The following is a 27162-nucleotide window of genomic DNA, read 5'->3' on the forward strand; positions in this document are numbered from 1 at the left end:
TGAAAAAAACAGGCCCGCAACAATAGAAATCAAATCCCCATCCAGTTGATTCGTTCTGGCCCCAGCCCTGGTTTCACCATTGATTTTATATCATGAAAATTGTATGAAAACATTCAGGAGCATATAATACTGGAAAAATAATATAAACTAATACTTTGCTCTATATTGACCCTGATTTTTGTTCTGTTTTAGCGTTAAATCCTTTAGCCTGAAGGAATAGACTGGCACAGCACTGCAGCAAATAAGGTTTTCGTTATTTCAAAATTGAGATGCAGTGCCAAAGCTGGATGGACATCGGTAAATGTTATTCCCTATGGATGGTGTATAGCTATGGTGTTCAGCTGTGAATAATTCTGGACAAACATATACACACACACACACACACACACACCAAATTCCTAGCTGCAGTGTACAGAATCATATACCAAAAATGTTGAGCCTAAATGAAGCAGGATAAAAATGCTGGAGAGACAGGGGATTCTGCCTTGGTGGTGTTCAGCACAAAATCTCCTATTTAGGGATTTGGTTGGCTCTTTCAGTCTAGGTCGAGGACTCGGAGAAATTGGCCCCCACACCGCATGCATTTTCTCTGACATCATCATCCATATACTAAGTGGGTCCATTCACCTGGAAGCTACAGCAATTCACTTCTGTCAACTCCTTAAATCTGGGCAATTAAAAAGTATTCTTTGATTGTTCTGGTTGGGCATAATCTTTCAAGTTCAATTTGGAAGCTGGAACGAGGCATGACCGGGGCATACAGAGTGCAGGGGCCTTGGTACAGAACGGAAAAGGTTACAGTCCTTTGTTTGATCACAGGCCCAGTACACAACTGTGATATGCTCAGAACAAACCCTGGCATGGAGAAGCACAGAATGGCAGAACAGCGGCCAGCTGCTTTGATGAAACGTAAAGGTCAAGATAGCTATGTGGTTTTCAGAGTGACTCGGTTGTTGTGTCACAGGTTAAGACCTAATGGGTTTCCGTAGTTTTGTGATGGTTATTCACCATTGATGCCATTGAATGACCTTCACTGTAAAATCAATGTCATTATGCACATAGGGAAAGTGATATGCAGATTATTTGCTGAGGGAAACAAACATGCAAACTCTTATTCAAGCACAGACTGACAGACAGACAGAACACACTCACACTCTCACTCATATTGCTGGAGTGTTAGGGGGAAAACTATTTCAGAGTAAGTGAGAGTGCTTGTTAAGCGACAACGCCAGGCTATTTCATTTTACATATATATAGCAATACCTCTGTGTTTTCTCAACACAAGCTTAGTTGAGGGAGTCACCAGCAAAATCTAATCAGAGTTGGGAAGCACAATTTTGAAGCCAGATACTTTCCTCAATCAATTCCATATTTTTCTTGTAAAGGAGAGGAGAGATTTGGCCCTACTAAACTCAAAAATCTTTCCAACACATTTTGAATGATATACACCTTCATGTGGCAGACTGAGTGCAGCAGCACACATACATTTTCAAGTTAAAGCTAGGATTGGTGAATTTCAACAAATATGTGCCACACAAACTTTGAGATTAAAAAAGGAAGTAAAACATTTTAGAATATCACAACTTTTCACAGCTGGCTTTATGTAAACACAAGTGTGTGAGTCAAGTAGCTGCTGTTTGGCTTTATTTGGACTATTGTACACTGCGGATATGTTTGTTTATCATCTTGACCATGTGCTAGCGTGGTAGGCTAGTCGACACATTGTTTGTTTTTGAGTGAGTGATGATTTTGACTCTGTAATAGAGAAAGATATTTATGGGATCCCACAACATTCCACTGGTCAGTGTCCATTTTAGGAGGATATGTTGTAAATACAGACTTTAAGTTATGAAATACATGGAAAAGGTGGTTCGACAGTAAAGCAGTGATATAGGTTGACATTTTAAAATGTGAGAACTAATTTATGATTATTATGTGGAGGCTGCGATTCCGAACATAACCCCTCTTTTGCCCTTTTCCCGGCCCCATGAAAGCCTTTTCCCCAAAGCAAAAAATCTGTATCACATCTGTGCATGAATTTCTTTATGCCTCGATCACACCGACAGCATCATTGCATTTTAGTACACCAGAAGTACATTCATTTCCAATGGAACACTGTGTTTACCTTGCAGCATTGTGTTGCAGAGGCAGTTGCAGTGCGTTCTGTGTGGTGTATACATTGTATTTGTTGAATGTATGCGTCAAACTGTATACGCAGACGGCTTGACAGAAATGGTAGCAGAATGTGATGATGAACTTTTGTTGCACACATATCCAGATGATGATGTATTACATTTTGTGCAATGACGCTGTTGGTGTGATCGAGGCGTTACCTCTACTTTACTCACATATTTTTATGAACACCTTCCCTTCACATTCTTCAGTCTGTAAAGTAGGGAATCCCATACATGTGCACAAGCTACAGATTTTTAGCTATAGAGAAGAGGCTTCCAGAGAATTCAGAACCGCAGCCCCTTCGTTATTATCATTCAACCTCTATTTGACCAGTTTAGACTCTCAAATCTTACACAAAATAAGCATAACGTTAAGATGATAAGCATTTAGCTTGACATCAGTAATCTTAAAAGTATGGGCTTGTGACAGCATTGGTAAGGTAACCGTGGTATACAGTATATCTGCCAGAAGTAAAATTGCGATTCAATTATTGAAGTTAAACTCTATTTTCGGGACCCCACAGCCACTTATGTCTGCTGGAGTATTTGAGTCTGGTAATTGTTGAAACAGAAGGACACAGCCTACAAAAAGGACATAGCCTACTCTGTGTAAACACACTGGACCGTGGTGTGGGCTACATTACATTTCTGATTCCTTAGCAACCTTCACATGCAGCACTATGGTATAAAAAGTATATTGACCAGTCCAGTTGGGAATAGGGCCAAGCATGTGCAAGACGTATCAGTATTGGCTCTGTTCCAATAGCATAAGTGAATGAATCAATGTATTGGCCATGAAGTCCCGTTCACTGGAAACAGATAGAGCCTAGTCCTGGATTAAAAAGCACTTTCAATGGAGAACATACTTCTTAGTCCAAAAGTAATCTGGTTCAGGAAATCAGCCTATAATGTGTGGGAGTTTGTCGGCTATAGCTGTGGGATTCTAAAACAGATTTTGAGCATGGAAGTGGACATGCAAGAAGGGCATATGATGAGGGGGAGGGGGCAGGCTTGGCTAGGGAGTCGAGGTGTGTGCGAGTGCGCTTGTGACTTGGCAGTCTTGGCAGTGGAGATAAGAAGTGTGATTTGGATGGGGAGATGGTCGGAGGGGCTTTCCATTAGAAAATGGGGAGTTGTTACTGCGCTGCCAATACAAGTTGGCGGCATACACATGCAGAACGCTAATGGTGATGCTCACACTAACACTTCATTATAGCCTACATAGCTAGGCATTAACCCAGGGGAGATACATTATTATTTATGGAATTATGTAAATACATTTGAACATGTAATATGTGGCTCAGTTGGCAAAGCATGGCGCTTGCAGTGTCAAGATTGTGGGTTTGAATCCTGCAGGGGCCACCTGTACGAAAATGTATGCACACACTACTGTAAATTGCATAAGATTAAAGCATCCACCCTAATTTGTCTCCAGGTGTGTCTTGTTTTGAGGGTTGGGATGCACCTGGAAACAATAATTAGGACATGATGCACTATGTCAAAGTACTGTTAGTGCAGACAGGTACAGCGCATTCGTAAAGTATTCAGACCCCTTTTTCCAGATTTTGTTACATTACAGCCCTAATCTAAAATGGATAAAATACAATGTTTTCCTCATCAATCTACACACAATAACCCGTAATGACAAAGCGAAAACAGGTTTTTCGAAATTTTGGCAAATGTATTAAAAATGTAAAACCTTATTTACATAAGTATTCAGACCTTTTGCTATGAGACTCGAAAATTGAGCTCAGGTGCATCCTGTTTCCATTGATCATCCTTGACATGTTTCTACAACTTGATTGGAGTCCACCTGTGGTAAATTCAATTGATTGGACATGATTTGGAAAGGCACACACCTGTCTGTATAAGAACTCATAGTTGACAGTGCATGTCATGCCAAACACCAAGCCATGAGGTTGAAGGAATTGTCCGTAGAGCTCCGAGACAGGATTGTGTCGAGGCACAGATCTGGGGAAGGGTACCAAAAAATGTCTGCAGCATTGAAGGTCCCCAAGAACACAGCGGCCTCCATCATTCTTAAATGGAAGAAGTTTGGAACCACCAAGACTCTTCCTACACTCTAAAAAGAAAAGGTTCCTGGAGTATCCTTTAGGAGTTCTTCAAAATGAAACTGTGGGGGAACCTCTATAAGTTCTTCGAAGAACCCTACAAAATGGTTCTTCAAAGGACCCCTTTCAATGGATCCTGGAATAACCTTTTGAAGAACCTTTTTGGGTACATTTTTTAACTTCCCCTTCCCCTATTTTTTTTATAATAATACGCATAACAATAACAACAATAACACAACATTTCAGTTGTCAGTGTTTATTATGATTTTAGTGGCAAAGCAGAATTTAAAATTCCAAAGATGAGGTAAACTCCCAGCCAAGCCTAAGTCCAATGGATAGATCCTCTGGCATGTTCATTTTTTAAACCTTTTTTATCAACGCATACATTTTTTTGCAAATGTATGCCTTTATTACTATATGATTTATATTGCCTGAATACTCAACGATGATTAACACCTCAGTTATGTGTGCTTCTGTCAGGGTTGTGGTCAAATGTGTAACGCCCTGGCCATAGAGAGGGGTTTTTTGTTCTTTATTTTGGTTAGGCCAGGGTGTTACATTGGGTAGGCGTTCTATGTTCCTTTTTCTATGTTTTGGTATTTCTTTGTTTTGGGCCGTGTGTGTGCTCCCAATCAGGCACAGCTGAAGCTCGTTGCTGCTGATTGGGAGTCACACATAAGGAGCATGTTTTTCCTTTGGGTTTTGTGGGTAATTGTTTCTGTTTTGAGTATTTTCCTAACAGGACTGTTTGCTGTCGTTTTGTTCATTTTTGTAGTGTTCTCTTGTTTTTTTAATTAAAATTCTAATGATGAACACATCCTCTGCTGCACCTTGGTTCCCTCTTCCAGACAGACGTTACAAAATGCATGTCATTTAAAGTCAATTTAGCAATTGAACAAAAATCCAATTCAATTTGAAAATGTTCCTAATTGCAAAGTCATGTAAAAGAATTTTGGTATTCCAGAACTGTAATTTGCATGTAAATAAACACTGTAGATAGAATGCTCTGTGTGCCAGAGATGGGTACCATTCAGCTTGTCTGGGGATGACAAAGAAGGACTTCAAAAAAGGCAAAATAGAAAATGATTGCTGTTAAATTAGAGATGTTTAAATAAATTACTGTTGTACCTTGTAACTACTTTAAATGTGTAACTGCTGCACTAAAAATGTGAACATTGATTTGGTATACAATTTAAGATTGTAAACATTGTACAACTTTAAGTAAACATTGTCTAACTTCAGATAGAACAAATTGCACTTGAAATATATTTTTTAAAGTTATTGCAAATAAATGCATATCTTCACTTTATTCTCAGACAATCATTGAATTAGATTTCTTCATCTTTAAATGCAACATTTGAGATTTTATGTATTTCTATCAAATCAAAACTGGAATTTCTACTCAAAGCAAAGGTTATAAAAGTATACTAAACATTTCTAGAATAAATCATATCTAGTTTGATGTTTATGTGACAAACGGTGAATTAGTTATTGATTTATACCTGAGTAGCCTACAGGGCATTTCATACTGATGTATTTTTTAAGAGCTCAACCTACCCGCGCATCGATTGGCCAGGTGGACTCTTCTGTCGGTTTTCATTGGCTTGTGGTAATAGTATTTCACTCATATTTTGCCATGTAATTTCATATGAATATTGTGTGTGGTTGCTGGCATAGGTGTGGATCATTTATAACATACGCAGGGGAGAAAGACAGTTGTCCACGAGAGGATGCGCATAAAATAATATATTTTTTTCTCCTCGCTCCCTTGCGAATGCCATGATGTGGGAATGGAATTTCCAACTGAGACAGGAGTTGCGTGTCCAAAATGTAGACATTTGCATGTAACCAAGAGATGAGGATAAGCACTAAGAATGTTTTGCACAAAATTGAAAGACCTGAAAATCTCTGGAGAATGCCCATTCGCCGGTATTGGTCGTGTGGACGAACCCGGAGACTTTGAGGAACGTACAAGTGACCATACCGGGGATGTACTGGCAATTTCCAAGGATGTGCATGGACATGTATCGGAGGTGCTACCTCAAAGGAAGACAAGCAAGACTAGAGTCAATCTTCATTCATTAGGGGAGAGCATCCGAAAATTAGCATTTCCCGAGGTAAATTGAGATTGTGCTGTAATAAAGCAATTTCTCCAAAAAATCATCAGAATTGACTCGTGCACTGTTGTTGAGTGTTGTCTCAGAAGAGAGCAGTTTACACCTATCTGTTTTGGCGGTATAATCTCGAACCAAATGATTTGTTTGCTGTTGCGTTAATGTGATTGCAATGGGCCAAACTATAAGATTTCTTATACAAATATATTGTCAATAAACTTCTGGACTTGTTGTTTACAGTTTCAAAGCCTGCGTACTGCCTTTCTGCAAATGATGAAACGGCATACGTTAGACAAGAAATGGTAAGAAATAAATCCAATAAATGCTGGCGAAATTAATGATTTAAACAATGCTGCCCTGATATTTAATTATTGTCAAAGGTCATGATTATAAGAAATGACGATGTTCAGTTAAGTTCAATTGAATGCGTTCAGCTATTATTCTTATTGAATACCTATTGACTGCGTGCCATGCATGGATGCCCCATGTATCACGACCTGTGTATGGTCAATCAGCAAGATGGCTTTGAAGAGAATACAAGGAATAGGAAAAATAGTCAAACCTTTGGTTAGGAACAGTTTTTCATAACATGCATGGGATTTCATGGAATAGGATATCTAGACCCATTCATTCATGTGGTGAGTGCAGTGCTTACTAATATAATACTGATGTAATTTCTGTCCACAGCCCTTCCGTGTGTTATGCAGACATCTGTCAAGATAGGACCTTTGATCGACCAGAGCATTTACTGGAGATCATGAAGAATTATTCTCTCAAAACAGGTATTGTAAAGCTGATCAAATTCAAACAACACTGAACATGAGTTGCTTTTATTCCGTTGTGGATGTTTTTAACATCTGTTATATTCATGCCTCTGTGAAACAAAAGACACATTTGTACCTTGTGTGGACAATACAAGTATTCTATTCTATTGTTTTCTATTCTAATCTACAGTATTGTTTTTTTTATTTACATTGTTTTATTCTATTACATTCACGACCAGGTATTCACATGGACGCTTTGAAAGTCTCCCTTGGCGAGGAGCTGTTTCAAACGTGCTTCGACGAGGACGGCCATATTCTGCGGGTGGTGGGGGGAGCCCTCAGCGACTTCCTGAACAGCTTCAATGTCCTGTTGAAACAGGGCAGCGTCCCAAACCCTCCAGAACTAGCCTCTCTGCAAGCCAACCCAGACAGAATAACAGATCATGTAAACAACGAAGCAGCGTCGGTGCTGTGCCTGGACAAGGATCTGGGTCTGCACACCGTCTACTACTTCAACCCTGGGCAGACCACGGAGTTCTTCTTCCCCGGGGTCATCAAGGCAGCCGCCCGCCTGCTCTACGACACCACCGTGGAGGTGTTGATGGACATGGACATGGAGATGGACCTTCAAGGAGGCACCAAGGAGAGCGTAGGCCCCTTGCAGTTCCAAGCTGGGCCCCGGCAGCCCACCCTGCTCTACTCGGTGGTGGTGAAGGATGCCAAGAGCCTGAGCCCCAGTCCCATGAGGGCCACGTCGGTTGGGACCATGCCCACCTCCCTCTTCTCCTCCACCTTCCCCTTCCACCTCTTTCTGGATCAGGACCTGGGCCTGTTGCAAATCGGGGATGGCCTCCGGAAGAGGCTTAGCCGGAAGGACGGCCTGAGGCGGCCCGCTGCCTTCCAGGAGCACTTTGCTATCGTCACGCCCCAGATCAGGTGCACCTTCCAAGGCATCTTGACTATGCTGAACACACAGTTCATCATTCGGATAAAGCACCAAGGGGGCTCAATGGCCGATGACACAGGGAGGGTATGACCCTATTTCGACTGGATATCAGACCTGGGTTCAAATAGTATTTGAAGTCTTGAGTGATGCTTCATTGAGCTCGCCTGGTTCAATGGAACCAAGTGCAAACCCACCTATTCGGCAGTCCAGGCAGGCTCAAGCTAACCTAACGTAGCAGCCGTAGAAAGACGCCTGAGTGGAGTTCCCACTACTGTTTTTCAGTGGAAAGTTAGGTGGAAAATACTGTATCCCTTGAAACATCCACTTTCTGTTGATTCCGCAGGGAGTGGGCTCAAGCAAACACTCAAAGTCTTTGATTTGCAAAACCATTTGAACTCAGGTCTGTTGGATATGATCCCTTGGAGTTGAGACGAATGCCTAACAAGGTATTGAAGGTTGTCTAAATGCAGGTTTGATGTTAAAAATAGCCCTTCAGAAAGGCAAAATGCCGCGTTGTTAATTGGTATGTGCTAATTAGCGGAATGCTCCCCCTGAGGTAGAGAACAATATAAGCCCAGGATGAAATTGGACAGCCGGGTCTCATAGACTAGATGTAACATAGTAAATCTAAATCCGGGACACTCAAATTAATATGATATGGTACGTTTGGTATGGTTACATAAGACGGATGGTTACTTAAGGCAACAAAAAAAAGTAGGGAGGTTGTATAATGCGAACATCTAGCAACCCAAAGGTTGCGACTTCAAATCTCATCACAGACAACATTGGCTAATTAGCAACTTTTCAACTAGGTACTAATTTTAGCTACTTTGCAACTACTTAGAAAGTTAGCTAACACTTCCTCTAACCCTAACCGTAACCCTTTTATCTAACCATTTTTCTAACCATAATTATTTTAGCTAACCTTAACCCTTTAATCCTTTAACTCCTAAACTTAACTCTAACCTTAACCCCTAACCCCTAGCCTAGTTAATGTTAGCCAGCTAGCAAATGTTAGCCTCCTAGCTAAAATTCGTAACAGATAGTACATTTTGCAAATTCGTAACAAAAAGGACATTTGCAAATTCGTAACGTATAATATGAATTGTAATTCATAACATATCATACAAAATGGGTGATGGACATCCACAAATGAATATATACCATACAAACAATAACATATTAAATGTGTCTTGGATTTACGTTCAGAATAATATGAAATGCTCTGAGACCAGGTTGAATTGGAGGAACTATGTCAAATCAGTTCACCCATCAAAGTCTCTCACGAGGATGCTGATATAATTGTGTAACAACCTCTATTTATGGTCAACTATTGAGAGCAGTAAAAAGAAAGTCAGGTCAGGTCAAAACATGTACAAAGTTAACTATTCACAGGGTGAGAATCCCTGAAAGCTTCATAGTTATTTTAACACTTTATTTCTCCTAGTGAGTAAGACCATTCGTAGAACTACAAAGTACTTCAGTTAGATTTCATATAAGAAAATCTGTCAATAGAAATAAATTAATTAGGTGTGACCATTCGCCTCATGCAGCGCGACACATGTCCTTTGCATAGAGTTGATCAGGCTGTTGATTTGGGGAATTTGATGTGTGCTAGGGATTATTGTCTTGCTGGAAGATCCACTTGATCTTGTATTCTTAACAGTCCTCTGCCTCCTGGTAGAGGCAACCAGGTTTTTGGCTAAAATGTCCTGGTACTTGGTTGTTCATGATGCCATTGACTTTGACAATGGCCCCAGGACTAGTGGAAGCAAAATATCCCCATAACATCAAAGATCCACCACCATATTTTACAGTGGGTATGAGGTTATCTTCTACAAATGCATCCTTCTTTTGATGCTAAACCCACCACTGGTGTGAGTGGCAAAATAGCTCTATTTTCATGTCATCTGACCATAGCACTGGTTCCAATTCAAGTGCCAATACTGGTTAGCAAAGCTATTTTTCTTCCACTGGTCCTTGGGCCCTTGTTAAGGTCAACGACATCATGAACTTTACCAAGTATCAGGACATTTTAGCCAAAAACCTAGTTGCCTCTGCCAGGAAGCTGAAACTTGGCCGCAAGTGGATCTTCCAGCAAGAAAATAACCACTTAGCACACATCAAAATCCATAAAGAAATGGTTAACTGACCACAAAATCAACATTTTGCAATGGCCATCTCAGTCTCCATACTTGAACCCCATTGAAAACCTGTGGTTTGAATTGAAGAGAGTATTGAATTGAATAGATCAGTCCATAAGAGCAGATGTAGGATATCAAGGATCTGGAAAGATTCTGTATGGAGGAATGGTCTAAGATCCCTCCCAATGTGTTCTCCAATCTCATAAAACATTCTAGAAAAAAGCTCCGTGCCGTTATCCTCACAAGGGGAGGGTGGTGAAGTTTTGAAAACAAGGGGTGCCAATATATTTTTTTTAATGACTTGTTAAACAAAATCTCTTTCTCTGAACAATTGTATTTGAGAATGCAATGTAGCTCACCATTTGTATTATTTATTTTATACAGTATTTTTTGCTAATCTTGATCAAGTGCGCCAATAATTTTGGACATGATTGTGTACAGTGAGTGAAAAAAGTATTTGATCCCCTGCTGATTTTGTATGTTTGCCCACTAGCAAAGAAATTATCAGTCTATAATTTTAATGGTAGGTTTATTTGAACAGTGAGAGACAGAATAACAACAAAAAAATCCAGAAAAACACGTGTCAAAAATGTTATAAAATGATTTGAATTTTAATGAGGGAAATAACTATTTGACCCTAATGCAAAACATGACTTAGTACTTGGTGGCAATACACTTGTTGGCAATCACAGAGGTCAGATGTTTCTTGTAGTTGGCCACCAGGTTTGCACACATCTCAGGAGGGATTTTGTCCCACTCCTCTTTGCAGATCTTCTCCAAGTCATTAAGGTTTCGAGGCTGATGTTTGGCAACTCGAACCTTCAGCTCCCTCCACAGATTTTCTATGAGATTAAGGTCTGGAGACTGGCTAGGCCACTCCAGGACCTTAATGTGCTTCTTCTTGAGCCACTCCTTTGTTGCCTTGGCCGTGTGTTTTGGGTCATTGTCATGCTGGAATACCCATCCACGACCCATTTTCAATGCCCTGGCTGAGGGAAGGAGGTTCTCACCCAAGATTTGACGGTACATGGCCCCGTCCATCGTCCCTTTGATGCGTTGAAGTTGTTGTCCCCTTAGCAGAAAAACCCCGCCAAAGCATAATGTTTCCACCTCCATGTTTGACGGTGGGGATGGTGTTCTTGGGGTCATAGGCAGCATTCCTCCTCCAAACACGGCGAGTTGAGTTGATGCCAAGAGCTCCATTTTGGTCTCATCTGACCACAACATTTTCACCCAGTTGTCCTCTGAATCATTCAGATGTTCATTGGCAAACTTCAGACGGGCATGTATATGTGCTTTCTTGAGCAGGGGGACCTTGCGGGCGCTGCAGGGAACTTGCGGGCGCCTCACCGTTCTCATGATCATTGCAACTCCACGAGGTGAGATCTTGCATGGAGCCCCAGGCCGAGGGAGATTGACAGTTCTTTTGTGTTTCTTCCATTTGCAAATAATCGCACCAACTGTTGTCACATTCTTACCAAGTTGCTTGGCGATGGTCTTGTAGCCCATTCCAGCCTTGTGTAGGTCTACAACCTTGTCCCTGACATCCTTGGAGAGCTCTTTGGTCTTGGCCATGGTGGAGAGTTTGGAATCTGATTGATTGATTGCTTCTGTGACAGGTGTCTTATATACAGGTAACAAGCTGAGATTAGGAGCACTCCCTTTAAGAGTGTGCTCCTAATCTCAGCTCGTTACCTGTATAAAAGACACCTGGGAGCCAGAAATCTTTCTGATTGAGAGGGGGTCAAATACTTATTTCCCTCATTAAAATGCAAATCAATTTATAACATTTTTTACATTTTTCTGGATTTTTTTGTTGTTATTCTGTCTCTCACTATTCAAATAAACCTAACATTAAAATTATAGACTGATCATTTCTTTGTCAGTGGGCAAACGTACAAAATCAGCAGGGGATCAAATACTTTTTTCCCTCACTGTATGTACCATTTAGCATGGAGTACCCGGACAAAGCCATTTATCTCATGTCTTGTTTCGCTCTCTTCTAGCTCATGGACCTGAAAGGCCAGATGATCTGCATCTCAGAGTCCAATACCATCCTCTTCCTGGGCTCGCCGTGCGTAGACAAGCTGGAGGAGCTGACTGGCCGCGGCCTCTACCTCTCTGATATCCCCATCCACAACGCCCTGCGCGACGTGGTCCTGGTGGGCGAGCAGGCCAAGGCCCAGGATGGCTTGAAGAAACGCCTAGGCAAGGCCAAGGCGGCCCTGGAGCACGCTCACCTCGCCCTGGAGGAAGAGAAGAAGAGGACGGTGGATCTGCTTTTCACCATTTTCCCGGGGACGGTGGCCCAGGAACTTTGGCAAGGCCACACGGTGGATGCCAGGGAGTTTGAGCATGTCACCATGCTGTTCTCGGACATCGTGGGCTTCACGGCCGTGTGCTCACGCTGCACGCCTATGCAGGTGGTCACCATGCTCAATGAGCTGTACACACGCTTTGACCACCACTGCGGGGAGCTGGATGTATACAAGGTGTGTTACAGCAGGGCCCAAGGAAACTCAGGGAACTTCTCAACCGGATTTACCGGATACAACTAAACATTGTGGTTATGCTTTATTTTACAAAGTGCCTGGTAATTACTTGGAATGATAAAGGTGAAATTAAATTCATAATAATAACCACAGAATATATTTGTTTATGGGGATAGATCGAATTAATTGAAACACTACGCACAACGCACCATTTGGTACAACGTAGTTATCAATTTTGTGGAATTCCTTCCAGTTAAGTACCAGAAAGTACCAGGTTATAATGACATTTCTCAGTAAAACAGCAGTTAAACAGCAGTTTAAATGGAACAGCAAAAATTGCCTTACAGTGTAAGAAAGCAAGATTAGGTTTTTTATACAGCTAAAATTTACATTATTAAGAAATGGACTCCAAATGTGCCCAAAATGTTGCTTTAGTCTTATTCCACAACCCCTGTTACCGGTTTTGGATTGAATGAATAAGGCCCTCTATATAATCTTATGTTAATATCAACAGATTATTTTTAGAACAAGAATTTATGTTGTTGACTACAGACCCTTGCTGGCATTCCCATATTATGTTGATCCCATCATGAATACAGCTTCATTTGAATTGAATTAGCCATGGAGGTGTTAAGGTAAGATATGCTTCATGTTGCTCTTCGATAGCATTTCATAAGAATGTGTTTACTGATATGAATCATTTGAGAGTGGAGGCTTGTCTCCCTAATGCTTTTGCATAATTTAGCAATAATTCATCAATGTATTAATATAGACAATACTTAACAGTTATGTCTTGACCAAAGCAATTTAGAGAGAATAACAGTTGTGTATTCTTAACAGTCATCAATAATGAAAAGGTCTACTCCAAAATAAGAGTGTGCCATATAAAACAGATGCACAGGCTCCAAAAAGGGGAAAGATCATGGTTGTTTTTGACCTTGTCAGAATGAGACTTATGTGATTTAGGCACAAAAGTACTTTAAGTTCATGGTAGAAAGGTTATTTTTGTTGCGTTCTCTCATAGATTCCACAAGTATTGGACAAAAATGACACAGTTCCACCATTTTATTTGGGTTTATTATTTCTTCAAGAACAGACTGTACTTGTCTCACGGCCAAACTTGCTTGCTCTCAGCCAACAGTCTTGTAATCTGCGGGGAGTTTGGTTAATGTAATCAGTGTGTCACTGAAGTATAACAGAGGAGAGCAGCATGTCTGACGGATCTTTCGTAAAGCACTGGGAAGTCAGAGGTTCCTTTAGGACCTCTGTTTCCATTCCCGATCCAAAAGTAGATTTTGTCTGCTTTCCAAATGGCACTCTATTCCCTTTTATATTGCACTACAATTCACTATATAGAATGCCATTTGGGACATCGACTTTTACCTCACCACCACCACCACCACACAACTGTCGAGTGCTCTCCTGCTCCGGAGTAAAACATAAACACCTCCCAGAAGACTTATTTTGATGCTAATTGGGCAAGTCTTTAAAAAAAAACGTTTAATAGTATTATACAAGATATTATACAAGTCTTGTGATGAAGTTAACTGTATGTCATGTAGTTTGCCTATGGGATATTAAACTATTCTATCTAGGTGGAGACTATCGGTGACGCATACTGTGTGGCTGGTGGCTTGCACAAGGAGAGCGAGACTCACGCAGTGCAGATTGCCCTCATGGCGCTGAAGATGATGGAGCTGTCCGATGAGGTCAGGACGCCCACTGGCGAGCCAATCAAGGTGAGTGTTACGGCTTGCCTTCTTCACAGTGTGAAACCATCAATGGAAAGCCCCTTTCAGAACGGCACTGAGTAGCACAGGAAGTTGCCTGGACAAGAGAGTTTTGTACACAAAACTGATTTTCAGGCTTTTCTACTGTTATGCCATTTGCTCAAAATGTAGACAAAGGTGTTCCCTGCTAGCTGGTTTTTATTTATATCAAGAATGACAATATTGTTCATCTGAAAGGGAGCAACTCTCCATTTGGGCTGATCTATGACACGCTAGCACCTGCCCCGTTAAGAGGGGAATGAGGCAACCTCAGAGTAATTTTATTCACAGACAGAGATGTACATGGGGCTGAAGAATGGTAATGGTTCTGAAACAGAAGAAATAGAGGTAATGGATACACTGTACACAATACGATAAGGGTTCCCAACATTTTTCCCTAGGGCCCCCCTTTTCACATTTGATTTGTTATTGTTTATTGAGATAGCCTATATTAAATACACCACCAGCTTTTATAATTGATTTTATTATTTTGTTTAACTTGACAGACCTTGACAGAACTCATTACATCTTTTAGGTAGGCTATTTAATAATAATAATAATAATGCATATGGAACTCTAGACTCGATTTCCCCAAAGGTCCTTCCGCTACCAAATATGTTTTATTATGACAATTTATATAAAGTCAATTTAATTCTACATATTCTCTTTTTCAGAAATTGAATAGATCAATTGATAGCGACAGAGTCACACATTGTATAAGATTACTTCCCAGCCCCCCGAGTGGCGCAGTGGTCTAAGGCCACTAGAGATTCTGGGTTCGAGTCCAAGCTCTGCTGCAGCTGGCTGTGACAGGGAGACCCATGGGGCGGGGCACAATTGGCCCAGTGATGTCTGGGTTAGGGGAGGGTTTGGCCGGCAGGGATGTCCTTGTCCCATTGCGCACTAGCGACTGCTGTGGTGGGCTGGGTGCAGTGCATGCTGACGAGGTCGTCAGGTGTACGGCGTTTCGATGAGACAAGACTGTAACTACCAATTGGATACCACGAAATTGGGGAGAAAAAGTGGTACAAAAAAGATTACTTCCCAAGCAAAGTCCCATTGGCATCAGAGTTGTGTTTTCCTCTGGCATTTTACAGCTTGTTTCTTGCCTAAAACATCGCATATTTCTGCATAATGTTAGACCGTTATAAACAATCGCGAATTGTAAATGATTAGCTATTATTATCGTTAATTGTATATATGTTTTACCCCCCACCAAATGTTGTGTCCCCCCCAGGTTGGGAACCCCTGCAATAAGTGATAGCACAAGTAGAGTAACAAGGTTATTAACAAGGGAGGGACTATATGAATATATATGCTACCTGCACATATTACAATACAGCTATACACAAAGGCAGCATATAACTACTATAAGAACAACAAGCAGGAATGATATACATGTCACAGTATATGCATGTCACGCTCACTTTGGCCATGCACACCAACCCACAAGTCCAGAGATACAGTAGGAATGAGTCCAGTTGTTGATGGGCAGAGACAGAGGTGTTGCGGGAGACTGTGTATTGTGTTACCTGCAGAGTCAAGAGGATGGGCAGATGTCAGGCCGGCTAGTAACCTCCCTAGCAAACTGACAGTGGCTCATCAACATCTCAAATTTGGAGATTACAATGAGAAAGCTGCAGCTGTTCCTGTCTTTCAGTATTTTTATATATTATTTGACATTTGACATTATATTGAAAACTTAGAGGTAGTTGACCCCATCTTATGAATACCTAGAACACAGATTATGGACCCAAAGAGTCAGTGATCCATGATTTGGATTCGTTCACTTTGCTACAGTTAATCATTAGCGTCATTGAACACAAAACAAGGGGTACACTACAAAGCAGGATCAAGGAGTTAGCCAGCTCTTTAGGAAGATAAGCTTGAAATGTGCATTGTCTTATATACTAAACAACCAAAAACACATCTAAGTTTAGCTTTCCTAATGAACTAGAAAATCAATAGTTATTTCTGGTTGTTTATCCAAAGTAGCTGGCTAACTCATAGATCCTGCTTTGTATACCCCTCTGGTTAGCATGCTCCAAAAATCAGGCCTAAATCACATTCAAGTAACTTCTAAAACACAACTTTGTGCCCTGGGTGGTCAAGTGGTCTAAGCCGCTGCCTCTAGAACACACATACAGAACACACATATATAACACTGCAAGCATGGGTTCGAATCCAATGCTCTCTGCTGTCTGTCATGGGACTGCCCTACTCCTTTGGAGAGGACGTAAAACGGATATCTTGACTCTACGGTCATTACAATTTCATGGCACTTATCGTAAGAGTAGGGGTGTCCTGACCCCATTTCCATCATGGCCACCTAATCATCCCTGTCATTCCTAATTGGCATATGTCACTCCTCACCTCTACACCATGCTTTCTGATGTGTGCTGAGCCTTCTGGCACAAATGGTTGCCTTGCATGACCAAAGTGGGTGCCACACATTGATGGTGGATGAGTTTCCTCCCTACTATGAAAGCGCTTTGAGCATCTGGAAAATTACTATATAAATTCAATCAATAAATCTAAATAATAATTTGGCTAAATAATCCATTCAGAAGTAGGACATGTGGATAAGGTTATTTCACATAAAGCATCACAGCCGATAACAAGGGAAATGTTCTTGAATTATTATCACAAATTACATTTAAATTATATTTACTACAGTCAAAATGTGATTTCCCAAAAAGATATGAGTTGCAATGACTTGATTGTTCTTCAAAGAGTGTCTTGGAAATCTTAAAGCCACAATCACAATTTGTTGTTCCTTGAAGTCACCTTGGTGAACTTTACTTTTCGAATATACAAACATTTATATTGGATTTTTGTTGATTTCACCTTATAGCTATCGCTTCAAAGGAAAACTTAATATAATCAATGAAGCTTTGATTTAATGTTGTAGTTTTTCCCCTCAGCAGAAATGATATTTTTTTATTTACAGATGCGAATTGGCCTGCACACTGGTTCAGTTCTGGCCGGTGTTGTTGGCGTGATGATGCCGCGCTACTGTCTGTTTGGCAACAACGTCGCATTGGCAAATAAGTTTGAGTCCTGTAGCGTACCTAGAAGAATCAACGTTAGCCCCACAACCCACAGGTGACTTAAAACTTCTGCAATTCCAAAATATATTTTATTTTAAGCTCAGCCACTAGCTAATGTTTTATATTAAAAAATGTTTTTTTGTGGTGTTCTTCAAATGACAAGCTACCTGACTCACTGTGATAATGAAAGATGCACTGGCATTCATCAGAAGATAGACCATTAAACCCTATGTTGTCTACAGGTCTTGCCTGGATCTGTACTATTTACTCTTTGTTCTTACGCTCCGTCCACTGTTGGTCATAGAATTTGAACCCTAATTTGGCTGCCAAACATTTGTCATAGTCAATAAAGCCAAGGTCTTTACTACAAACATTCTTGGATGTTCAGTGTGGTCTCTTTAGGGACACAGTTGAGAACAGTTTCACAAAACACTTGATTGGCCAGAAAGTTCACCCACCTGCTTTCCCAAGTCTGAATCTGTCCCTGATTGAAAGGAAAAATGAAAACCAGAAGGTGTATGGTTGTTCTCTCGGACTGTAATAAAAATAGCCCTGGCATTGGGGCCGCTGAAAAGTGTGTCCAAACATTACCTGTGTATTTGGTAATACTTTCAATAAAGTCCTTATTGCACCTGTGTAATAACACTGTAATTACTACATTAACAACATTTTTACATATTTACTGCAGTGCTCTTTATTATTATAATGCGGTTACTAAAGTAAGATGTAACAAGATGTTATATACATTGTTATTACTAGTGTAATTACAGTGTAATTGGTTGATATGTTACTGTATATTTTTTGTAAGGAAGGCAAAACAACATTGTTCATGTGTTTCAAGAGAACGTGTTTAACTTCCTATCCAGTTGAGTTGCTTTTTGGTTTCAGACAGCAACTGTGTTATACAATACATTCTCACAGTACAAGATAAATAGTTTATGTGGTCTTGCACAAGAAACAGGATCCAATGTTGATTGAATAGAGAGCCCCGTAGCCCCCATTTCTATCTGCAGCACACACTAAAACGTTGTATTTACATTCATAATGGTTCATTTGTTCTTTTGGGTTTCCAGATTGCTGAAAGATTGTCCAGAGTTCGTCTTCATTCCCCGGACCAGACAGGATCTTCCGCCAAACTTCCCGCCGGATATTCCTGGTGTTTGTTACTTCTTGGAGGCTTTTGATCAATGGTCGGGCAAAACCACAAGTGACTGTGAGACTGATGAACCATGCTACAGCAATACAAACTTCATGGTTGAGCAAACATAGATGGTATAATGAGACACAGCCAAACCTGGGTTCAATTAATATTTGAAATCTTTGAGCGTTTGATTGAGCCTGCCTGGAGCACCAAATTGGTAGAGTTTGCACTTTTAGCAATATTTCATTGGTTCCATTGCGCCATGCAAGCTCAATCGAGCAGAGCAAAAGTATTTGAAAGAACTAATATTTGTACCCAGGTCTAAATACAGCTAGCACCCGTTGCTGTAGATTTCTTTAGGGGATGTAGAAATGTTGATTATTCTCTTACAAAATCACTAGATGTACATTTTGTATGCTTTCACTGGTTTATTCACCTCACCAGATTCACGTCATTTCTTAAACTATAATTACACTACAACTGCCTATGTAACTACCATGTAAATACATACAGGTATTAATCACACATTGGGACTTAAAGGGATAGTCACCAAAATTACATATTGGTTTCCTTACCCTGTAAGCAGTCTATGGACAAATTAAGAAAGCAATGCATGCTTTAATTTGGATTAACTGGTCTCCAAATGCAAGTCAATATCCCTGCATTTTTATATATTTTTAATTTTGTAATTTGGTTGAACTATCCCTTTAAAGAGAATTACACAATAACTAATGTCACGGCATGGCTAGAACACAATGAATGTGCTTCCATTCCAATTAATATTTATTACTGTGATTATTTTTGTATTGTCCAAGCGACAATAAATATTGTGATTAACAGTTTTGTTCTACTACTCTGATGTTTGGAATATATTTCCAGTTTTCCTATGAGCATAGTCATAGTACAGGTAACTGCCAAAATAAAGGAAACACTAACATAAAATGCCTTAAAACCTGTTGGGGATCGAGGGTAACCTAATCCCACTGACGGGATTGCTAGCAAGGCGGGAAATTCAAAACATCAAAAATCGAATAATTTCAGTTTCTCAAACAATCAACTATTTTACACCATTTAAAAGATAAACATCTCCTTAATCAAACCACATTGTCCGATTTTCAAAAAGACAATACGGCAAAAGCATAAAGTTAGATTATGTTAGGAGAATACATAGCCAAAAAAGTACACACATCCATTTTCAATTCAAGGACAGGCGTCACCAAAAGCAGAAAAACAGCTAAAATTATGCACTAACCTTTGACAATCTTCATCAGATGACACTCCTAGGACATTATGTTAGACAATACATGCATTTTTGTTCTATCAAGTTCATATTTATTTCCAAAAACAGCATTTTACATCGTCTTGTGTCGTTGAGAAAATGTGTCTCCCCCAAAACTGCCAGTGAATTTACCAAAAAAATACTCATTATAAAACGTGGTTAACCTCTATGGGCTAGGTGGGACGCTTGCTAAATGCAGCACTAACCTTTGATGATCTTCATCAGATGACACTCCTAGGACATTATGTTATACAATACATGCATGTTTTGTTCAATCAAGTTCATATTTATATCAAAAACCAGCTTTTTACATTAGCATGTGACTAGCATTCCCACCGAACACTTCTGGTGAATTTACTAAATTACTCACGATAAACGTTCACAAAAAACATAACAATTATTTTAAGAATTATAGATACAGAACTCCTTTATGCAATCGCGGTGTCCGATTTTAAAATAGCTTTTCGGTGAAAGCACATTTTGCAATATTCTGAGTAGATAGCCCGGCCATCACGGGCTAGCTATTTTGACACCCACCAAGTGTGGTACTCACCAAACTCAGATTTACTATTAGAAAAATTGGATTACCTTTGCTGTTCTTCGTCAGAATGCACTCCCAGGACTTCTACTTCAATAACAAATGTTGGTTTGGTTCCAAATAATCCATAGTTATATCCAAATAGCGGCGTTTTGTCCGTGCGTTCAAGACACTATCCGAAGGGTAAAGAAGGGTGACGCGCCCGGCGCGTTTCGTGACCAAAAAATTCTAAATATTCCATTACCGTACTTCGAAGCATGTCAAACGCTGTTTAAAATCAATTTTTATGCGATTTTTCTCGTAAAAAAAGCGATAATATTCTGACCGGGAAACCCTGTTTTCGTTCAAAGACGAAAAAATAAAAACATGGTGTCGGCTCAAACAATTATATGCATATTCTAGTTACTGGGCAGGAGTAGTAACCAGATTAAATCGGGTACGTTTTTTATCCGGCCGTGCAAATACTGCCCCCTATCCCCAACAGGTTAAAGTATTAAACTGTTATTCAAAGAATAACGGTTGCATTCTGAATGCAACCGCATTGACAGATTTCAAAATAACTTTACTGGGAAAGCATACTTTGCAATAATCTGAGTACTCTGGTCAGAAAAATACACTAGGCTATACAGCTAGCCGCTATGTTGGAATCATCTAAAACCATGAATAACATTAGCAATATTCCCTTACCTTTAATAATCTTCATCAGAAGGCACTTCCAGGAATCTCAGGTCCACAACAAATGTTGTTTTTTTCGATTAAGTTCATAATTTATGTCCAAATAACTCCATGCTGTTCCGTGTTGTTAGCGCGTTCGGTAGGCTACTCAAAATGGGAGGGAAAAGTCACGACGAAAAGTAAAAAAAAAAAATCTATTTACGTTCGTTCAAACATGTCAAACGTTGTTTAGCATCAATCTTTTGGTCCATTTTTAACGTGAAACAAGTTTTGAAAAATGTCTCGCCTCACATGAACGCGCATGTGCGCGCAATAATGAAGTGACGACCTCCCAGGGACGTCAACTTCCCTTCCTTCTCATTCGTTCTCTGTTCATCATAGACGCTTCAAACAACTTTATAAAGATCGTTGACATCTAGTGGAAGCCATAGGAAGTCCAAAATGAATCCTTTGTCACTGTGTGATTTATTACCAATGACTTGAAAATAGTACAGCCACAAAATGTTCATTTCCTGCTTGTATTTTTTCTCAGGTTTTTGCCTGTCATATGAGTTCTGTTATACTTAGAGACACCATTCAAACAGTTTTAGAAACCTCAGAGTGTTTTCTATCCAAATCTACTAATAATATGCATATTCTATTTTCTGGGCCGGAGTAGTAACCTGTTTAAATTGGGTACGTTTTTCATCCGGCCATGAAAATACTGCCCCCTAGCCCCTAGAGGTTCGTTGGGCCACCACGAGCCAGAATATCGTCAGTGCACCTTGGCATAGATTATATAAGTGTCTGGAAACTATCGGAGGGATGCAACACCATTCTTTCACGATAAATTTGATCATTTGATGTTTGTTGATGGTGGTGGAAAACGTTGTCTCAGGCGCCGCTCCAGAATCTCCTTTAAGTGTTCAATTGGGTTGAGATCTGGTGACTGAGCATATGGTTTACATAGTTTTCATGCTCATCAAACCATTCAGTGACTAGTCCTACCCTGTGAATGGAGGTATTATCATCCTATATGGCATAGCCATGGTAGCCAAAATAATGGCCTGCCCAGCATTTTTATACATGACCTTAAGCGTGATCGGATGTGAACTGCTTAATTAACTCAGGAACCACACTTGTGTGGAAGCACCTGCTTTCAATATACTTTGTATCCCTTATTAACTCAAGTGTTGACATTATTTTGGCAGTTACCTGTAGGTTGATATTACACTGCAACAATGTGAGGATCAAACATTTGCTCAAAGTTTGTTTTGTATTTTCACACAAAGGAAATTGTATTCAAAATTGCACTCTATTCCCTCTGGACCTCAAAGCCAGTTTTTTCATTCTAACCCCTCTGATCAGGGACTAATATAGACCTGGGACACCAGGTGGGTGAAATTCATTATCTGCCTTAATTGACAGCGACCAGTTGTTGTTGGGGGTTATCTGCCTTCCTTAAGGGCAGAACAGCAGATTTTTACACCTTATCAGCTCAGGGATTTGAACCAGAGACCTTTCAGTTACTGGCCAAATGCTCCTAACTGCTAGACTACCTGCCACTAGTGGCCCTGGTTAAAAGTAGTGCACTACAATACATAGAGAACAGGATGCCATTACAGCTGTGATGGTAGGCCTAAAGGAGGAGATCAGATGCAATTCAGAAAGTGGAATGGGGTTGAGAAAAAGGTAAGGAAGAAAACATTTATTTTGTTATGTTCTGTTATTTTACAATCATGTAGCCCTCAGGCATTATAGGCTGCACAACTCGAAACATGGATCAGTAAACAGGAGGTAAAACTTGTCCACCCCTCAACATTTAAAAAAAAAGCAACAGAAACACTGATTCTGTCCCTAACAGCCCCCTTTTACCTATATAGTGCACTAGTTTTGTGCAGTGTACTGAAACTACAAGGCCCATCCAAGTTGACCTGTGAGCCAAAACCAGTGCAACACCACAGCAGCTTTGACTAAATGAAGGGGATTGTGTTCTTTCTTTGTAAATCTCGATGTTCCAAAAAGGACAATCTATCTAAAAACAGTAATAAATGCTTTTATTAGTGAACATTTGATCAAATGTTTGATTCAAAGAGGACATGTGACATGATAAGTATAGGCTTATATCTAAACATTAGACAAATATTTATTGAACCTTTATTTAACTGGGCATGTCCGTTAAGAACAAATTCTTATTTACAATGTCGGCCTACCACGGCCAAACCCAGACGACGCTGGGTCAAATGTGCGCCGCCCTATGGGACTCCCAATCACGGCAGGATGTGATAGTCTGGATTCGAACCAGGGACTGTAGTGACGCCTCTAGCACTGAGATGGGCCCCCACTCGTGAGCCCAAAATATATATCAATTACAGTACCAGTCAAAAGTTTGGACACACCTACTCATTCAAGGGTTTTTCTTTATTTTGTATTATTTTCTACATTGTAGAATAATAGTAAAGACATCAAAACTATGAATTAACACATATGGAATCATGTAGGAACCAAAAAACTGTCAAACAAATCAAAATATATTTGAGATTCTTCATAGTAGCCACCCTTTGCCTTATTGAAAACTTTGCACACTCTTGGCATTCTCTCAACCAGATTCACCTGGAATGCTTTTCCAACAGTCTTGAAGGAGTTCTGATATGCTGAGCACTTGTTGGCTGCTTTTCCTTCACTCTGCGGTCCAACTCATCCCAAACCATCTCAATTGGGTTGAGGTTGGGTGATTGTGGAGGCCAGATCATTTGATGCAGCACTCCACCACTCTCCTTCGTGGTCAAATAGCCCGTACACAGCCTGGAGGTGTGTTGGGTCATTGACATGTGGAAAAACAAATGATAGTCCCATGAAGCGCAAACCGGATGGGATGGCGTACCGCTGCAGAATGCTGTGCTAGCCATGCTGGTTAAGTGTGCCTTGAATTCTAAATAAATCACCGACAGTGTCACCAGCAAAGCACCCCCACACATCACACCTCCTCCATCCTTCACGGTGGTGCTTCACACCTACTCTGCGTCTCACAAAGACGGTTGGAACCAAAAATCTCAAATTTGTATTCATCAGGCCAAAGAATAGATTTCCACCAGTCTAATGTCCATTGCTTGTGTTTTTTGGCCCAAGCAAGTCTCTTCTTCTTATTGGTGTCCTTTTTAATAGTGGTTTCTTTGCAGTAATTTGACCATGAAGGTCTGATTCACGCAGTCTCTTCTGAACAGTTGATGTTGAGAAGTGTCTGTTACTTGAACGCTGCAATTTCTGAGGCTGGTAATCTAATGAATGTATCCTCTGCAGCAGAGGTAACTCTTGGTCTTCCTTTCCTGTGACGGTCCTCATGAGAGCCAGTTTCATCATAGTGCTTGATGGTTTTACGACTCCACTTGAATCTTTCAACGTTTTTTTACATTTTCTGGATTGACTGACCTTCATGTCTTAAAGTAATGATGGACTGTCATTTCTCTTTGCTTATTTGAGCTGTCTTGCAATAATATGGATTTTACCAAATAGAGCTATCTTCTGTATACCCCCCTACCTTGTCACGACACAGCTGATTGGCTCAAATGCATTAAGGAAAGAAATTCCACAAATGAACTTTTAACAAGGCACACCTGTTAATTAAAATGCATTCCAGGTGACTACCTCATGAAGCTGGTTGAGAGAATGCCAGGAGTGTGCAAAGCTGTCATCAACGAAAAGGGAGGCTACTTTAAAGAATCTCAAATATATTTTGATTAACACTTTTTTTGGTTACTACATGATTCCATTTGTGTTATTTCATAGTTTATGTCTTCACTATTATTCTACAATGTAGAAAATAGTAAAAAATTAAGAAAAACCCTTGAATGAGTAGGTGTGTCCAAACTTTTGACTGACACTGTACTTAAGTAGTTTCTTTGGTACAGATGAAGTCGGAAGTTTACAAACACCTACATTTAAACTTAGTTTTTCACAATTCCTGACATTTAATGCAAGTAAACATTCCTTGTTTTAGGTCATTTAGGATGACCACTTTATTTTAAGAATGTGAAATGTCAGAATAATAGTAGAGAGAATGATTTATTTCAGCTTTTATTTCTTTCATCACATTCCCAGTGGGTCAGAAGTTTACACACACTCAATTAGTATTTAGTAGTGTTGCCTTTAAGTTGTTTAACTGGGTCAAATGTTTCGGGTAGCCTTCCACAAGCTTCCCACAATAAGTTGGGTGAATTTTGGCCCATTCCTCCTGACAGAGCTGGTGTAACTGAGTCAGGTTTGTAGGCCTCCTTGCTCGCACACGCTTTTTCACTTCCGACCGCAAATTTTCTATAGGATTGAGGTCAGGGCTTTGTGATGGCAACACCAAAACCTTGACTTTGTTGTCCTTAAGTCATTTTGCCACAACTTTGGAAGTATGTTTTGTGGTCATTGTCCATTTTAAAGACCCATTTGCGACCAAGCTTTCCACATAATTGTGCTTCCTCATGATGCCATCTATTTTGTGAAGTGCACCAGTCCCTCCTGCAGCAAAGCACACCCACAACATGATGCTGCCACCCCCGTGCTTCATGGCTGGGATGGTGTTCTTCAGCTTGCAAGCCGCCTCCCCCTTTTTCCTCCAAACATAACGATGGTCATTATGGCCAAACAGTTCTATTTTTGTTTCATCAGACCAGAGGCCCTTTCTCCAAAAAGTATGATCTTTGTCCCCATGTGTAGTTGCAAACCGTAGTCTGGCTTTTTTTTATGGTGGTTTTGGAGCAGTGGCTTCTTCCTTGCTGAGCAGCCTTTCAGGTTATGTCGATATAGGACTCGTTTTACTGTACATTATACTTTGTACCTTTTTCCTCCTGCATCTTCACAAGGTCCTTGTTCTGGGATTGATATTGTTCTGGGATTGATTTGCACTTTTCGCACCAAAGTACGTTCATCTCTAGGAGATAGAACGCGTCTCCTTCCTGAGCGGTTTGACGGCTGCATGGTCCCATGGTGTTTATACCTGCATACTATTGTTTGTACAGATGAATGTGGTACCTTCAGCCGTTTGGAAATTGCTCCCAAGGATGAACCAGACTTGTGGAGTTCTACAAAAAAAAATCTGAGGTCTTGGCTGATTTTATTTTTATTTTCCCATGATGTCAAGCAAAGAGGCACTGAGTTTGAAGGTAGGCCTTGAAATACATCCACAGGTACACCTCCAATTGACTCGAATGATGTCAATTAGCCTATCAGAAGCTTCTAAAGCCATTACATAATTTTCTGGAATTTTCCAAGCTGTTTAAAGGCACAGTCAACTTAGTGTAGGTAAACTTCGGATCCACTGGAATTGTGATACAGTGAATTTTAAGTGAAATAATCTGTCGGTAAACAATTACGGAAAAATTACTTGTGTCATGCACAAAGTAGATGTCCCAACCGACTTGCCAAAACTATAGTTTGTTAAAACTTCTTATGGATGGTGGCAGTATTGAGTAGCTTGGATAACTGATGTGCCCAGAGTAAACTGCCTGCTACTCACGCCCAGAAACGAAGATATGCATATTATTATTCGATTTGGATAGAAACACTCTGAAGTTTCTAAAACTGTTTGAATGATGTCATATGGCAGGCTAAAACCTGAGAAAGAATCCAAACAGAACTCATATGGCAGGCTAAAACCTGAGAAAAAATCCAAACAGGAAGTGGTTTGTAGTTTTTCAAGTGATTGCCTATTCAAACTACAGTGTCTGTGGGGTCATTTTGCACTTCCTACGGCTTCCACTAGATGTCAACAGTCTTTAGAACCTTGTTTGAGGCTTCTACTGTGAAGTGGGGATGAATAAGAGCTCATTGAGTTAGAGGACTGCCAGCAGGGCATGAGCCTCAGCCATGCGCACTCACATGAGAGGTAGCTCAGTTCCATTGCATTTCTGAAGACAAAGGATTTCTCCGGTTTAAACTTTATTGCAGATTTATGATGAAAACATCCTAAAGATTGATTCTATACATCGTTTGACATGTTTCGATGAACTGTAATGAGATTTTTTGAGTTTTCGTCTGA

General features: G+C 40.3%; 1 protein-coding gene across 2 annotated transcripts; it reads left to right on the forward strand.

Annotated features, from left to right (window-relative positions):
* Positions 1–5924: 5924 nt before the first annotated feature.
* LOC106610008 (guanylate cyclase soluble subunit alpha-1) lies at positions 5925–19505 on the forward strand. Of its 2 annotated transcripts, XM_014209099.2 has the most exons (8): positions 5925–6363; positions 6601–6662; positions 7048–7142; positions 7364–8154; positions 12221–12706; positions 14302–14445; positions 17426–17580; positions 18599–19505. In XM_014209099.2, the coding sequence occupies exons 1-8, from the start codon at positions 6121–6123 to the stop codon at positions 18792–18794; spliced, it is 2172 nt and encodes a 723-aa protein (XP_014064574.2). In that variant the 5' UTR covers positions 5925–6120; the 3' UTR covers positions 18795–19505. The 2 variants fall into 2 exon arrangements, with proteins under 2 accessions (XP_014064574.2, XP_014064575.2); XM_014209100.2 differs by lacking the exon at positions 6601–6662 and having other exon boundaries at positions 6081–6363.
* Positions 19506–27162: the final 7657 nt, after the last annotated feature.

This window comes from Salmo salar, chromosome ssa08 (assembly GCF_905237065.1).
Source record: "Salmo salar chromosome ssa08, Ssal_v3.1, whole genome shotgun sequence".
Classification (NCBI taxonomy): Eukaryota; Metazoa; Chordata; class Actinopteri; order Salmoniformes; family Salmonidae; genus Salmo; species Salmo salar.

Excerpts from the sequence above, each read along its gene's own strand:
- LOC106610008 (XM_014209099.2), top strand. The coding sequence starts at position 6,121 with ATGTTTTGCACAAAATTGAAAGACCTGAAAATCTCTGGAGAATGCCCA. Across the intron at positions 7,143-7,363 it reads GAATTATTCTCTCAAAACAG|GTATTCACATGGACGCTTTG; the intron begins GTATTGTAAAGC and ends ATTCACGACCAG. Across the intron at positions 8,155-12,220 it reads TGGCCGATGACACAGGGAGG|CTCATGGACCTGAAAGGCCA; the intron begins GTATGACCCTAT and ends GCTCTCTTCTAG.